Genomic DNA, 15,404 nt, shown 5'->3' on the forward strand with positions numbered 1-15,404 from the left:
TTTAGAGTGAAATAATAAACCTCTATCTAAGCCTTCACGCTCCATTTGATAGCAAAACATTGCAGCACTTAACACTTCAGAGAGGGTTTTTTCTGCTCAGTTGGAGGTGCTGTCCTTATGGCTATTATGATATACAGTATTTACCATGATTCCTTTAAGGAATATGACTCGTCACTGTGCATAGACTACTGTGGCTTGAGTTGAAAGCTTGATCAGCAAATGTGTGGAGAGAAGAAAGATAAATTCTGTAACTGCCTTTGATAAAAGCCCAGACAGACTGTCACAAAAATGTAGGGAAATTAGATAGGCAGAAAGTGAAAGACATACAAGATACATGATTTACTGGTTTATAAAACAATTAACAGCTACGATCAACTTCTTTTTGTCTGCAAAACTTGATTTTTTTTGCCATCACGAACCAAACTGTTATATAAAATTTTGGTGTGGGTGAACAAATGCAAACATTTGTAGGCATAATGTATATTCAAAAGACAAATCTGGTCAGAGAACTTCTTGTCACTAAGCACACTTAAAAACTGTGTGTACACAATGGGAAAATCATGGTGTAAAGCAAGTTAATTTTGTCAGCACACTGCTTAATGTGCAGATGGAGATGTTTTTTGAGACATGCATATAACCACAGGTGACTTGGCACGATGGCCTTTTCTCTACTGTGTACAGACAGAGAGACCTGAAAGGCGGACTTAGAGGAGCCTGCCACATGCTGTACTATGCAGCCTGGGTCATGGCACCACCGCCGTTCCAGCTGAGATCCGAGTGACACACACCGTCTCTAGTTTCATGTCCAGGGTCTATGGAGGTCAAGACAGCTTCCCCCTGCTAACAGAACACTCCTCACGGCTGAAAACACACAGGGGCCCACCTCAGGAGAAGGGGATGCTTGCACACCCGACAGAAACAGCAGGACTGGACAGCCATGCTGTGGGGAGATAGATTGGTTTCTGCATATAGCACTCATCTAAATGTAAGGCTGTCCTTATTCCTTTTTAGGTTATTTGTGTGCTTAGAAAGTTAAAGAATAGTTATTAGGCTCTGGTGATACATTAATGGAACAATTCAAAAATCAAAAGCAAGAAGAAAACAATTATCATAGCTATTATCATGTTAAAATGTCTGTAATGCTTTTATAATATTGCTATGAAATGGCAAACAACTCCACAAACAAAAAAAAAATCATAGTTTTTCCTGATGCGAGCCTTTCCCTATTGCAATCCCACCTGGCCAGCGAATTATTAGGATTATCAAAATTGCATCAAACTGGGTCTATACACAAATAGTATATCTAAAGCTAAACCAAAAAAGCTATATTAATAAAACCATTTGATGGTGGACTTACTACTGTTTAAATAATTCTACATTTTCAATGGTGTTCATTATGTGCCATTTGTATTTCAGCTGACTAAAAACTGATTTTCTTACAGGAAAAGAAAATAACTGTAGTGCTAGTAAATGGAGCAATTTATTCCAGCATTAGCCAGGTTATAAAAAAAAAAAGATAAAGAGAATGAATAGGGGAAACAACCAATAATGATTGCTATCTTTCTGTCAGGTTGGGATTTTTTTAAAACTTATATTTCTTTTCTTTCTTTTTTTTCTGCCCATCTTTGAAAGATAGTGACTCTTTGTTGACTGGTAAAACATATCTAAACCAAGACTGACATCACACAAAACATAACCAAAGCAATCTTTACTACAAAAACAAAATCCTTTATCTTGAGGAATTTTTGCATTTACTTGGAAAATTAATAATTATATCAGTCATATGATCTCATTCTTGTATCAAGTAATCTTTGACTGGCCTGTGTGTTCCATTCTTCCAAATCTCCAGCCAAGCACTTTTGTAAATCAAACATTTCTATAGTTGTAAAATTGCTTATCACTGGCATAAGGCCTCCTCCCTCTCCAACTCATACTCCTCTCATCGTCCCATCACTCTGCCTCCTGTTGACTCCTCCACTCCTCCTAACCTCTCTATCTTCCAAATATTTCCCCTTCCTGCTTTTTGAAGCTGCCTTAGGTTAGCCGATCCACAGTACAAATCATTTTAGTCACTTACAGGGGGAGCACCCTGCCCCGCTGAGACTGGGAGACATTGAAACACAATACACTCCAGTTTTGCACTTGCATTTGTTTTTGCTAGTCCAGTTTCTGATGAGCTGATCGGCAGCACATCCCCAAACCAAGCCAAGTTAGGAACTTGAGGGCTGGAACTAGAAACAAAATCAGGGTGCTGGGGTTCTTACTGATCTAAACATTGTTCTTCTGTTTATTAAACCTCCCACCACCTCCATCACCACAGGCCAAGTTAGAGGCATAGTTAGAGTTCTTGACAGCCTGCTGAGGTTGTGGCTCAGGATTTGCCCCCGGATGCACACACTGAGTACTTGTCTTTGACTGCCTAGCTCAAAACATTTGCTGGTCTTGAGCCTTCCATTCTCTTTCAGACTGAACTGATTCTATTAATAGGACGTATATTGCATTAGAACCTATACAGTTTGTATCATAAGAAAAATCTAAAAATTAAACAAGGTGAAATTATATGCATTTCTGTGAACCTGTGCTAAGCTTTCGAGCACCTACACAGATGTTCTTCTCTGTCAAGATTTTTTTCTAAATACTTTTTTATAGTACCACTTTAAAAGGAATTCAAGATCTACACTAAAAATAAAAGCTTTTGGCCAGATAAATCTAGGTCATAAAAATCTTTGTGTTTCTTGCTGTAGGATGTGCTGCTCAATCTGGTGAGAAGCTAAAACTGTCCAGCTGCTGTAATCACATTGGTTTCAGTGCATCTGATCCTCAGTATAACAGACTTCCAACCAGTTGAATGAGTAAATAAAAAGCTGTTGGGTGCTCCAGCTGGAGAAAGATTACTTCTAGCATAGAGTGAGTGCAGCAGAGAAGACACTAAGCCTGAGATGAAGAGGACTGAGTGTTCACAGAGATGGGAAAAAAGTGGAGCTTATTTATTCCAGTCTGGACTACTGTTCTTCCTAGACCATTTGAATGTTGACAAACATGCTGACACAAAGATAAAAACGTATTAATCATTTTAATCCCACTGCCTCAAATACAGACACGGAATAATATTTTATGCTAGTGTGCAGAACTTTTTCAAACACCACATGCTCCATGTTCCTTATGTTCTTTAATATCTTTACTCTATACACATGAATAGTGTGTGTGTGTGTGTGTGTGTGTGTGTGTGTGTGTGTGTGTGTGTGTGTGAGTGAGTGTGTATCCACGCACAACTGAGTAAGAAATTGAAAACCTGTCTGTGTGTGTGTGTGTGTGTGTGTGTGTGTGTGTGTGTGTGTGTGTGTGTGTGCATGCATATGCCTAATAAGATCTCTCTCATGCTCACTTGGCTATGAGAGAGGGCTTAGAAGGCAAAACCATTGCAGTGCTATTCCAGAGCACTTTCCTGTTCCACCCTTTTCTTGCCGCTTTTCCCCCCCGACACGAATAAAGGGATTAGAGCATACAGCTTCCGCCAGACCCTCCATTCAGGACAAAGCAGACGAGGGCTTAGTCAGACAGCCTAGGATACACAAACAGGTCTCTGACACTCAGACCAGTTACTACTGCTGCAGAGAATCTAATCTTATTATAATATGGAAAGGATAAGAGAGCAAAGGAGAGAGGGAAAGAGGACAGAGAGAGAGAGAGAGAGAGAGAATAAAAAAGCAGGAAATCAACCTTCACCAAATTCATAATCAACACCCCAGGCATGCTTCAGACTGATGCCCACGCACAAGCTGTTAAAAATATCATGTTGTAAATAAATGGAAACATGCTGTGGATTTGAAAAGATGGCAAAAGTTGGTGTGTGTGTGTGTGTGTGTGTGTGTGTGTGTGTGTGTGTGTGTGTGTGTGTGTGCGTGCGCCCATGTCAGCTCCTCTGTTTTGGCACTTTTAACATTGGCCTCTGAGCAAGCATGTGTGTTGGAGCTGTTAAGTACCTTGTGAGGACGTGACAAGACAGTGGCAAAGTGAGCCCCATGCTTGGAGCTACACCCAAGCCTGTGAGCAGCCACTGCATGTTCTGTTAGAATGTGTGACTAGGGTGCTAAAGCAGTCCGCGTGGCCTGGGGCAACATGGTACCAATGTGCAAGCTTTTCTAGCATCCCTGTGAAAAGTCTGAGTGCATGAGAAATGTACTGGAAGCCTCAGCGTTAGCATCACATTGGTCTGAACCACAGCTAAAGATGGAATGCTGGGTCTCACTTGTCAGAAGCTCGGTACATTCTACAGTACCTTCTGAGGAAAAACTTCTGGAAGGTTATCATGCCTACGATCATATGAGGACAGGAACACAAGAATGCAAAAATAAATAAAAAATAAAATAAATAAAATAAATAAATATATATATATATATATATATATATATATATATATATATATATATATATATATATATATATATATATATATATATATAACTATGAAATCAATGGAACTTCAAAAGCATTCATCATAAACCCACTTATATGCCTACATTTTCAACAATCTGGTTTCTCAGCTGATCAATGAGTGTACTGCTTGTTCTAAAGAACTATCCAAAACCCACCACAGGATACACCACACAATAATTGAAGGTGAAAAGTGGATGTAAAGGATTTCCTCGCAAATTTGTTTTACTATATTAGACCATGTTTTCGGGGTACCACTAACTATTTGTTGATGTTGCTAGACAAGGTCAAGCATTTGCATTTCAACAGTCTGTCAGTCTGGCAGTAACGATAATGCTTTTTGTTTTTAATTTACAGGTATATCATGAGAACAATTTTATGTGAGTTATCCAAACTGGTATACTACAAGTAATTTTATCAATATAATACAGACAAAGGTGGATACAATTTATTTAAACAAATAACAAAAAATTTTATTATTTGTTCCTGATAATTGTAAATGTACCATTGATTATTTTAATGTATTAAGTTAAAAAATCTTTATGCAAAAAGTATGCAAGAATAATGTTATATTATTAAATTAAAGAGAACTAGTTGAAATATTAGTGATTAAGCCAAAAATGTAGGAAACAAACAACAAAAGATTGCCTCTCAGGATAAAATGCTATATTTTCAAGAAATGTTAAATAATTACATTGTTTTAATGCTGCTGGGAAAGACTGGGTCAAACAATCAGGCTGAGTTTCAACCTGCAGCCTGGAGTAGAGAAGTGAGCTGAGGCAAGCTACAGCAACCTCAACATTTTCAAGTCACTTACATTGTCTGTTTATTACTGATGTTCAACTATACAAATTTAAAAGCGGTGTTCTTTGTTTGTTTTCCTTGCTGCTATGCCTGTATGTGTAACTTCCCTGGTAGTTATTGCTTTTACTATCAAATAGATCTGCATCGTTGAAGAAAAAAAAATTATATTGTAAAAATACTCAGAAGAACATAAAGAAATGACAAGTATTACACAGCAAATGCATCAGGAGTTGAAAGCTGGTGTATGTGTTTGTTCGTGTGGGTGTGTGTGTGTGTGTGTGTGTGTGTGTGTGTGTGTGTGTGTGTGTGTGTGTGGTTGTGTGGTTGTGTCCTAGTGTGTTGGGAGGATACAGGGATTCAGAGCTGTGATAATACAACAAACACACAGCCAGCACCTAAATCCATCCTCGTCAGCGCTAACACTGTGTCCCATGCGCCAAGCAGGGCTAATTAAAAACAACACATGGCAGGAGGACACCCCCTCAGCATTAAAATACACCCATCAGCACACCAGGGAACAGCATTCACAACCTCACATTCTTCTAAACCAACAGTAAAAACAATATTAGATAATACCATGCTATTGATCAGTTTTAAACATATCCACAATTGAAAAGTGAAATCATATTTAAGAAGAAAGTCAAAACAGTGTGTCTAAACTGTTGTTGTTGTTTTTTTTTTTTTTTTACATAATTTGATGCAAACATATATAAACCCGCCATTTTGCAGAAATGTGCTGCAGGGAAAAACCTGAATCACAAAATACTGCTCTGGGATACTAACCAAAGTCACAACACTGAATCAAAATTCTCTCCTAGGGGTTACTAGCCTCTCAGCAATTCTTGCTCTCTCTCTTTTGCTCACTCTCTCCTTTGCTCTCTCTCTCTCTCTCTCTCTCTCTCTCTCTCTCTCTCTCACACACACACACACACACACACACACACACACACACACACACACACACTGCTGAGGTTGCACATGCCACCCAGGTGAAATCCCATTCTTCCTTCCATGCAACAGGTGTCAATACCTAAAATCACTTATTATTGTTATTATTATTATTATTATTATTATTATTATTATTATTATTATTATTATTATAAAATAAACAATCAATCTGAGAAGAGTTTATCATTTACAAAAGATGTTTGAAATAATAAAAAAAACCAGCATATCTCTATCGAATAATTATTTAGAATATGTGCTTCATTCATTTATTAAACACCTTTTATATATAAGCTTTTTAGATTTTTCGCAGGCAATGTGATTCACTAAATAATCCTATAGCCTGCATTAACATTGATAATGTGCTTGGAGGTTACAAAAGGGTAATAATTGCCTTTTTTTTCTGTTAGCATGCACTCATGGCGCAGGGGAGGAGTCAGTGTAATAGGTGGTATTACAATATAACTATCAGTCACAGTACTAATTAATCATGAAGCTAATCACCGCCTCATTCTGCTGAAATATTAGCCCAATTAAGCCTGTTTAACTGGCGTCAAAATCATGATTACATAAATAGCCTAAATAAATATGTAGGGTAGTAAGTAAATAAGTAAGTCGGTAAATGAACAAATAAATTATGTATAATTATCATGGTGTAGTTAGTAGCCTAGTAACATCAATAATAATAATAATAATAACGATAATAATAATAGTAGTTATTGTTGATATTTCTAGGCTACTAACTAACCAACATAAATGATGATGATGATGATGATTATTATTGTTGTTAATATTATTATTGTAGTAGTAGTAGTAGTAGCAGTGGTAGTAAAAGCAGTGGTAATATATTCCTTTGAAAAAAATCTCAATCTCAAATGCTTGTCATTAATCCAAAGTCAATCGTCTGGTAAATGTATTTTTCTTAATAGCGATGAGCGGAGATGTTGGGTAACCATAAATCCCTGCCTGTGGAGCTCGGCGCTGTAAAGAGCAGTGTGAGAGGTGTGAATATGACCGTTTGCCCACTGTTGTGATTTATGGTGCTCATGATTACAAGGCATGAATCAGTTTGATGCTGGAATGTCATTAGGCAGCGTTCCAACCAAACGGCCAGGACGCTTCGCTCTGAGCCACGGGCGCTCTGCGGGATGACAAGCCTACAACCTAAATGAATGTAATAAAAGTCAAAAAGGTGCCAATTACATCTCAAAGTAGTCGGTAACTGAGGATAAAATAAACAAATACGTTGCTGCTACGCGGGAGAGTGTATGCGTTTGTGAGAGATCCCGATGGTTCTGACATAGCGTGGCATGTAAGTGCGTGTGTGTGTGTGTGTGTGTGTGTGTGTGTGTGTGTGTGTGTGTGTGTGTGTAAGAGAGAGAGCGCGCGAAAGAGAGGGAGAGAGATTACCCCACTGTCCTTAAAGGTATTTACAATTTCGAGTCCATAAAAATGCACAGAATATAAACAACCAAAAGTAACACATATTTAAGCAAATAGCCTACACTCGCGCGCATGCACGAAAACACACACACACACACACACACACACACACACACACACACACACACACACACACACCTTGTACCAACAGCCCGCTTAAACAATCCCTCGGGAGCTAAACTGGACGTGTCTCCGCACTGCTAACATCTCCAGGGCGATGGACAGCAAAGCTCCAGCTATGAAATTTCTTCTGTTAACCCTCGCTGCTCACGGCCATGTTAGCCATGCTGGAAGAACAGTCATGCCATACATGCAGTCTATTGTTTGTTGCCTGCTCGTACTAAAAGAGTTCCTCGTAAATCCGTTAAAAGCGCCGCGATGTATTACAATCTTTAATTCTACAGCACTTAACCAAATAACCATTTATTATACAGTTTTATCTTCAGCAGTCTTCACATCAACTGATCAGCACATTTTGCTTTAGGGTGCATGGTATTTTCACCGCAAAAAAGTGTTGCTCTTTTTTCGCGATATCATAACAACGTGATCTTATAGAATGTGATCTTATTAATAGTAAAAAAAAAAAGACAACAGCAAAAAACACATTCATTGCGTAATGTTCGACTACGTGGTAACTGCTACTAAAACTAATTAATGCCAAAATGTACTTGAGAGATGTAATAAGCCGGTTGTTACTTGGGGACATTTAGCTTTTCTGTCCTAATATCTTAGTTGAACCAAACCGTAAAACATAACGTGGGCGAAATAGTGGTTTTACCGTCACTGGCATAACCATCAGAATTTAAGTTATGGCAAAATAAATCACGATGTTTTGCTAATATTAATCCTAAACTTAATAAACTGTTCAAACTATATTGCTCCTTATTGCAATAATCTTCACATTCGTATGTAACAATAGACCTAATAATACAAATTCTAATGATGGATTTGGCAACAATTTAGCGACATTACTGTTTCATTTTTCCTTCATTATTTTAATCATTATTAAACTGTATATAGTCATATTTAATGAATCCCCGTAAAAGGCGTCGCTATTCTATTATGTATTTTACGGCAACTCAAAAAAAAATGTTGTGCAGCTAAATAAAAATAGGAAAGATAATATTTTCTTGCATGCCGGCAACTTAGTGTTCAAAATGCTATTACAAAACTAATTATTTAAATTTATTATATTGCTTATTTTAACATTGTGAAATAAAGAAATACACATAAATAGATGGATATATACATCTATACCTAATATTTTATATATATAGTATAATGCTAACATAAATTAATGACAAATTGAAATCGAATTTAATAATTTTTTAAAAATCGCATCTGTAAAACATGCATATTATGTCAAATGTACACAGTTGTATTTGTTTTTGCAGAAATATTGGACTGCATAAACTGGGCAAATGTTGGATTCCATAATTCTTACATCAGTGTAAGAGATCAAATGGCTTGACAATTTAAATAAATAAATTAATAAATAAATCTAACCTGCATAGAAGTGTCAGATATTAAATTATTTTGATATGATTTGTTATCAGGGTTATTTCAGAATGTTCAAATATGATGTCCAATATTTTGTTTCACGACTGAAAAACGTTTTTTTCCCCAGGTTCACAATTTTTAACTAATTGTACCCTAAAAACTGGAAGGGCTATTCCAAATGACCAGCATTGTTTAATAACAGTAATAATAATAATAATAATAATAATAATAATAATAATTGTAATAATAAACAGCATGTATGGATTACTAAACGGAAATTAAATTAAAATCGTGCATAACTGATACCAAAACCACGTATTTATATTATGTAAACTACAATCTATTCTTTTTCTGTAATAATGCACTAAAATCAGGAGTTTTTTTTTCATTGCTCTATGTTGGGTATAAGCATGTTACGGTTCGTGGAAAGCTGTGGAAAAATTGTATACTGTTGCTGAAGTTAATGATTGGGATTCGGCAGTCAGCGAAGGCACCTCCTTATCCTCAAACGTAGACATACTCTTTGGAATCGAAATACTCAACTATTGAAATGATGGTCAAATTAGCAGATGCATGGGGAAAACGGCATCCACTGGGATCAGTAGTCATTCGAATGAAACAAGCAGACAAACAGAATCCATGATACTTCTATTACCCGCTGAATGGTTGGAAGGGTGTTTTTCTTTAGACATAATAAGCCATCTGCGCTTACTGTTGGTAGTCGTGTTTGCAGTAGAGTTTTCTGTCTCGGAAGTAGCAGCTGGTGGTGAGCGGCTGCTGACACACGGCGCACTGCAAACACTCTTCGTGCCACGAGGACTCGTTGACGCGCATCAGGAAGCGGTCGGCTATGGGCCGCTGGCAACCTTCACACACCGCCTGCTGATGGCACTCCGAGCCTGCACAAAAAACACATCGGGTAATGATTGTCCATTTTCATTTGAACCGATAATAAATGCTCCAGTCACAGAAAGTACACACGTATTTCGATCTGAATGTTGGCATTATCTCAAAGTTGCTCTCACTTTGCAAATGCATTATAATGCCCTATTAAATACAAAAAGTAAAAAAACACAACACAAAAGACATTAACAAATGCTTCCTAAATTAAAAAGACACCTAACTTAAGTAATACGTCAGATGTATTTGTTTTCTTTATTGTATTTGTATATTGATATATTACCACAAATAAATTAGCGGCCAGCACGTTGTTTTGGTTTAGGTACATTTAATTGCAACACACATATACTATCCGCAATTTGTATGCTGTATAAATGTTAGGATAAATGTTGGCATTTAATAATTGCCATTTAATTAACTGTAATATTCAGGAAAGAATGGATCATTAATGCATCTGACCAGCCTCTGAAATAACTGCACAGCGAATCTTTTGACAGGCTATATGACAATCATTTTGCATATTGTGTTGAACAGAACGTGTACTCACGCTTCACGGCCGTGTTTAGTTTCCATATCGTAGCCTGCAAAGGCTTACCTAGCATAACTCCAAGAGTAGCTGGTCCGGTCCGAAGCGGATGGTCTTCAATTTTGATACCGTCCAACATTGTTACGCGCTGAGACTCTTTTCCCGCTGAGAAGCGCCTCGCCTGGAGCTCAGGACCTGTTGCAATAGCCGTACAATATATCGTTAGACTTCCTCGAACTTATGTTTCCAGTATAAGGCGACAACATGAGTATTAAACTCACATCATCTCAATGCTGTTGTGCTTGTAGCTAAAATGGCCAACTTTTGAAAGTTTTCAGTGCAGTTAGCAACATCACTGCTCCGTCCGAGGGCTGACTTTCATTACACCACCACCACAACAACAACAACAACAACAACAAAGGCACGGCAAAGACAGTAAACCCTATCAATCTGCGCTGATAATCACCTGTTATTTCGAGGTGCTGGAGGTTAGAAGCGCTTTTAGCACTCGTTCTATCCCTCCTGTGATATGGCGAACTTCAATATCCTGCAGATCCTCTCTTTCTGTACCGAGCACAAAAAGTTGCTCGGATACATACAACAAAAATAAAAATAAAGCAATGACAAAATACAAGACAGCGTCTGAGAAAATATCCAAGGAAATCTGTCTGAGATGTCACAGTGCGAACAGTGTGCCATTCAGATCCCTAGCGCTGAGGAGATCCCTAAACTGAGGTAGAAGTGAGGGAATACGCCCTCCCCTTAGTGACCGCGTCACTCCTCAGTCTGTTTACTGCCGCCAGGACGCGATTGGTGCCGAGTGGAAACTAAAGCCGGTCCGCCTCCAAACGCGCGGTACCAGAGCGAAGAGCTAGCGAGAGACGGGAAAGACGCAAAAAATACCAATGCAAAGAGGAGAGAGAGAGAGAGAGAGAGAGAGAGAGAGAGAGAGATAGATAGATAGATAGATAGATAGATAGATAGATAGATAGATAGATAGATAGATAGATAGATAGATAGAAAGACTGTGAGTGTGTGAAAGAAAGAAAGAAAGAAAGAAAGAAAGATAGAAAGAAAGAAAGAAAGAAAGAAAGAAAGAAAGAAAGAAAGAAAGAAAGAAAGAAAGAAAAATAATATTTTTGTGAATTGGATTGTGAAACATATAACACGTAATTAATTCGTTAGAGAAAATGCATTGATCGTTCACGTGATCTCCATTTAAATAAAACTATTTGTGAGATACAGTTAAAACGATAATTCATCATAAACCGTATCGAACCTGTGACTGCAACAACAACTAAACAACATACTACTAATTATTATTATAATAATACAGTTTCTTGCTATTTAATCTTAATCATATTAAAATACCAACTCTATAATTATAGAATTGGACCACTGTCTCAGTTGAATGGACATATTTTTTGTGGGATTTTTTTCTTTTTCCCATGTGAAAGCTTGCTTTGATATTAGGTAGTGGAGCATCGCATGGGCCGGTCGCCCGATTTTAGCCTTTGTGTGTGTTACGGAGCTTCGAACCTTCTGACCTTCGGTTTGAGATGCACCTGGCGATCAAGCCTGATAAACGTAGTGCGGGGGGGGGGGTGGTGGTATGTATTTAAAGGACAATATGTGCCCTATCTTGAATTGAAAATAAATACACACATACATATATATATATATATATATATATATATATATATATATATATATATATATATATATAATACATATATAAACAATTGTATGTTACACACACACACACAAACATACATACATATATATATATATATATATATAAATATTTATTGCAGTCACAGATTAACATTTAAAATGATTTGTTATTTATTTTTTTTACACGTAGCGGAAAATTATATACAAAAAACTTACGATATTACTTTAAGTATTTGAGTATTTATAGCTCACACTAAAAGGAACCAAATACCAGAAACATTAGATTAATCAAAGAAACAAGACTTTGTATAAAACCAAACATTGTAAGCCTCATCAAATTCTGTACACAATTTAAGAAGATTGTGCTGTCATATAATATTAAAGCATTTAATATACAGTAAGTAAATGTACAATATTTAACCCCCAAAATATGAAATACTAATGTCACGTGATTTTGCGTTTAATATGGATGCCAGAACTAAACATTTCTTAAGCTTTAATATGCAATATTATAATATAATTAAATTGCCTTGACCTTGAACATGCTATGCCCTAAAAAAAAGCTTTTACAAAAATTATTTAACGCTAAAAATATCCGTCTTACTATCTGCCTATTATACCCTGTTCATCTATCGCATCTTATCCATTACATTATTCCATCACCAGTCACTTTCTGTGTTTCACACTCAGCCTAGTGCACTCTACCGTCTTTGTCATTTACACTGGAGGATCAAGCACTCCTCCAATCTCAGTGTGTTCACTCCTTACACACCCACACACCCACACCCACACACACACACACACACACACACACGTTCCTCTCGTCCTAGTCTGCTCTAAACGCAAAGTCGTTGTTATACTTCGTTTTTCTTCATTGTGAACTTCCAAGGTTGCTACGTTAGATGACACAAAGTATACATTTCAAAAGTGCACGGGCCAGATCTTATAAAATACAGGGAAGTTAAGAAAGGATCCAGGTTCCTTTCTATGGTTATTATTTATTGCTATTTCCAAATCCCGTGAAATAAATGTCCAGGTATACGCAAGAACATTCAGCGTCAAACGAAAACCAACCTGTCATCAGCTTGAAACGATATCCTCGAAATGACCTTCGTTGAAATGATTCGCTTGGCTTAAAGGAAGTATATGCGGATGTGTCGTTTATTATATGAACATGTAAATATTCGAACCGCATTTAAGCGTTCATATTGATTTCCTCCAGCCGAATCAAAGCACGAATTCTGTTCTTTCGAAACAATATTTTTTTTACAGACAAAATTGATAAAACAATGGTTGCAGTTTTGATAGTTTACATTCCAATAACATTGAATGCAATATATGCACATCAACACTGTAAACATATTTTTCTGGGTTATCTAAAAAAAAGGACAATAAACAAAATTAATTTAACTGTAACATTAATAATTTCGCGGAAAATAAATTAAGTGAATACTACAATCTGCAAAGCATCATTCGGACTATTTAAATGTGTTTTTAAATGGCTAAATATATAGGCTACAACACACAATCAACTACAAAATATTAGTTGTTATTATTATTTGCTATTATTCTGTTGTATTATTATTGGGTTAAAACACTTAATATTTCCACGCAATAAAGGAAATAGTCAGGGCCTGGCCGTAGTTCCGGAGAACTACGGAATACACAACGTCACCATTTGTTAATTAAGGAATAAAACATACATGACACTACCGTATCAGAAAATCGAGAGATCGGTTACCTTGCTGTCATAAGTTCACAGGGTGTCCTTTGTAGCGCGTGTGAAGAATGTCCGCTCCATTATCTAAAAGCTAAGGTTGTCTGTTCTTTTCAAGACGCCCCCTGGTGTTTGAAAACACAAAGCTTCTTTAGGGTTGCGGAGAAATGCACAAGCGTACACTTAGACGTACTCTCTAGTAGGCGTTCGTGTATGTAGCTTGTGTACACGTAAACAGAATTACAAATATGCATATGCACCATGGCTTAAATGATAGTCAATCTAGCCTTCGAGTCCATCGACCACTGCATCAAAGATTTTAATGGAAAGTGCATATGCTTTGCTAAACACATGCCAGAAAAAAAAGCATAAAGACAAGTTGAAAAACATATTGTCACAACCCGTACCGAATTACTACCGACGCCATCGGTGGCTTGCATGCAGCAGTGCAGCCAAATGCCCGTGTTTTGGAAGCCAGTCAATGGTTTACGAAGTGTTTCATAAAGACAGGCCCCACTGGATCAGCAGAAAAACAATCAAAGCAATCGACTCACAATGGCTTGGGTTTCGTGACACTTTGGCCTCACAGTTAGTATCCCTAAATACTGGAAATATAAGCACACTGAAACTTCACACGACCAGCAAAGTCAGAGAATGACATTATTAAAAACCCTTTCTATTGTTCGCCCTCCCACTACAAAATGAGGCACCTAAGTTGCAGGTGTGTGGCACGTGCGCCACTGACGCCAGCGCGCGCACACGCTCAGGAGGACAGGGGTGTGGAGGGAAGGGATGGAGGGGCTAATTTACACTCAATATAGACTTAAATTTGACCAGCTTTAATGCAGTGAGGTGGTTGCGTCAAAGAAACTGGATTACTGAGCTAAAAGGTAAGCGCAACATCTAGACTGGAACGGAATGATATCCAACATGGCCTAGCCATTAAAAATGCGCAAAAATTCGCACGACTGATTGGGACATTAGGGGCGGGGTCTCTGTTCGTACCTTTTCTTATGACTTTATACGTTTGAAATCGAACGCTTGTCGATCTAGTCTGTTCGATTTGTGCGAGATATTTATTTCTTTTCGAATTTAAGTTATTCTGTAAAAAAAATAAAATAATAATCGGCTAACGATGATTCGATACGGAAAAAAACCTCCCGCAATTTATGGCAACACAACTGCATAATATTTGTATAAGAAATAGGTTATGCAGTAAATTTACAAGTTTGTTTGTTTGTTGAAATATCTCGCTTTTCACTTCATCACTGACTTCATATTAATTCAGTTATATATATATATATATATATATATATATATATATATATATATATATATATATATATACAAATTTACAAACTTTATTTAAACTTGTCTGCCTGTCCGTCTGTCTGTCTGTCTGTCTGTCTGTCCGTCTGTCTGTCTGTATGTCTGTTACCCGCATTTTATAGACCTGCGATA

At 37.2% G+C, this 15,404-nt stretch overlaps 1 protein-coding gene across 7 annotated transcripts in view; it reads right to left on the reverse strand.

Moving 5' to 3' along the window:
* The window catches only part of lmx1bb (LIM homeobox transcription factor 1, beta b), a 53,693-nt gene extending 39,083 nt beyond the window's left edge, over window positions 1-14,610 (reverse strand). Inside the window, exons 1-5 of one of the 7 annotated variants that reach the window (XM_046870300.1) lie at window positions 14,351-14,610; window positions 13,968-14,068; window positions 11,019-11,116; window positions 10,622-10,747; window positions 9,839-10,025 (exon numbers count right to left, since the gene is read on the reverse strand). In XM_046870300.1, the coding sequence (XP_046726256.1) occupies window positions 9,839-10,025; window positions 10,622-10,691 (257 nt within the window). In that variant the 5' untranslated portion in view covers window positions 10,692-10,747; window positions 11,019-11,116; window positions 13,968-14,068; window positions 14,351-14,610. Of the gene's footprint in view, window positions 1-9,838; window positions 10,026-10,621; window positions 10,748-10,833; window positions 10,971-11,018; window positions 11,426-13,967; window positions 14,069-14,350 lie in introns of those variants that run through there. The other 6 variants (XM_046870301.1, XM_046870302.1, XM_046870303.1 and 3 more) reach the window with 6 other exon arrangements.
* Between the last annotated feature and the right edge of the window lie 794 nt (window positions 14,611-15,404).

This window comes from Silurus meridionalis, chromosome 17 (assembly GCF_014805685.1).
Source record: "Silurus meridionalis isolate SWU-2019-XX chromosome 17, ASM1480568v1, whole genome shotgun sequence".
Taxonomy (NCBI): Eukaryota; Metazoa; Chordata; class Actinopteri; order Siluriformes; family Siluridae; genus Silurus; species Silurus meridionalis.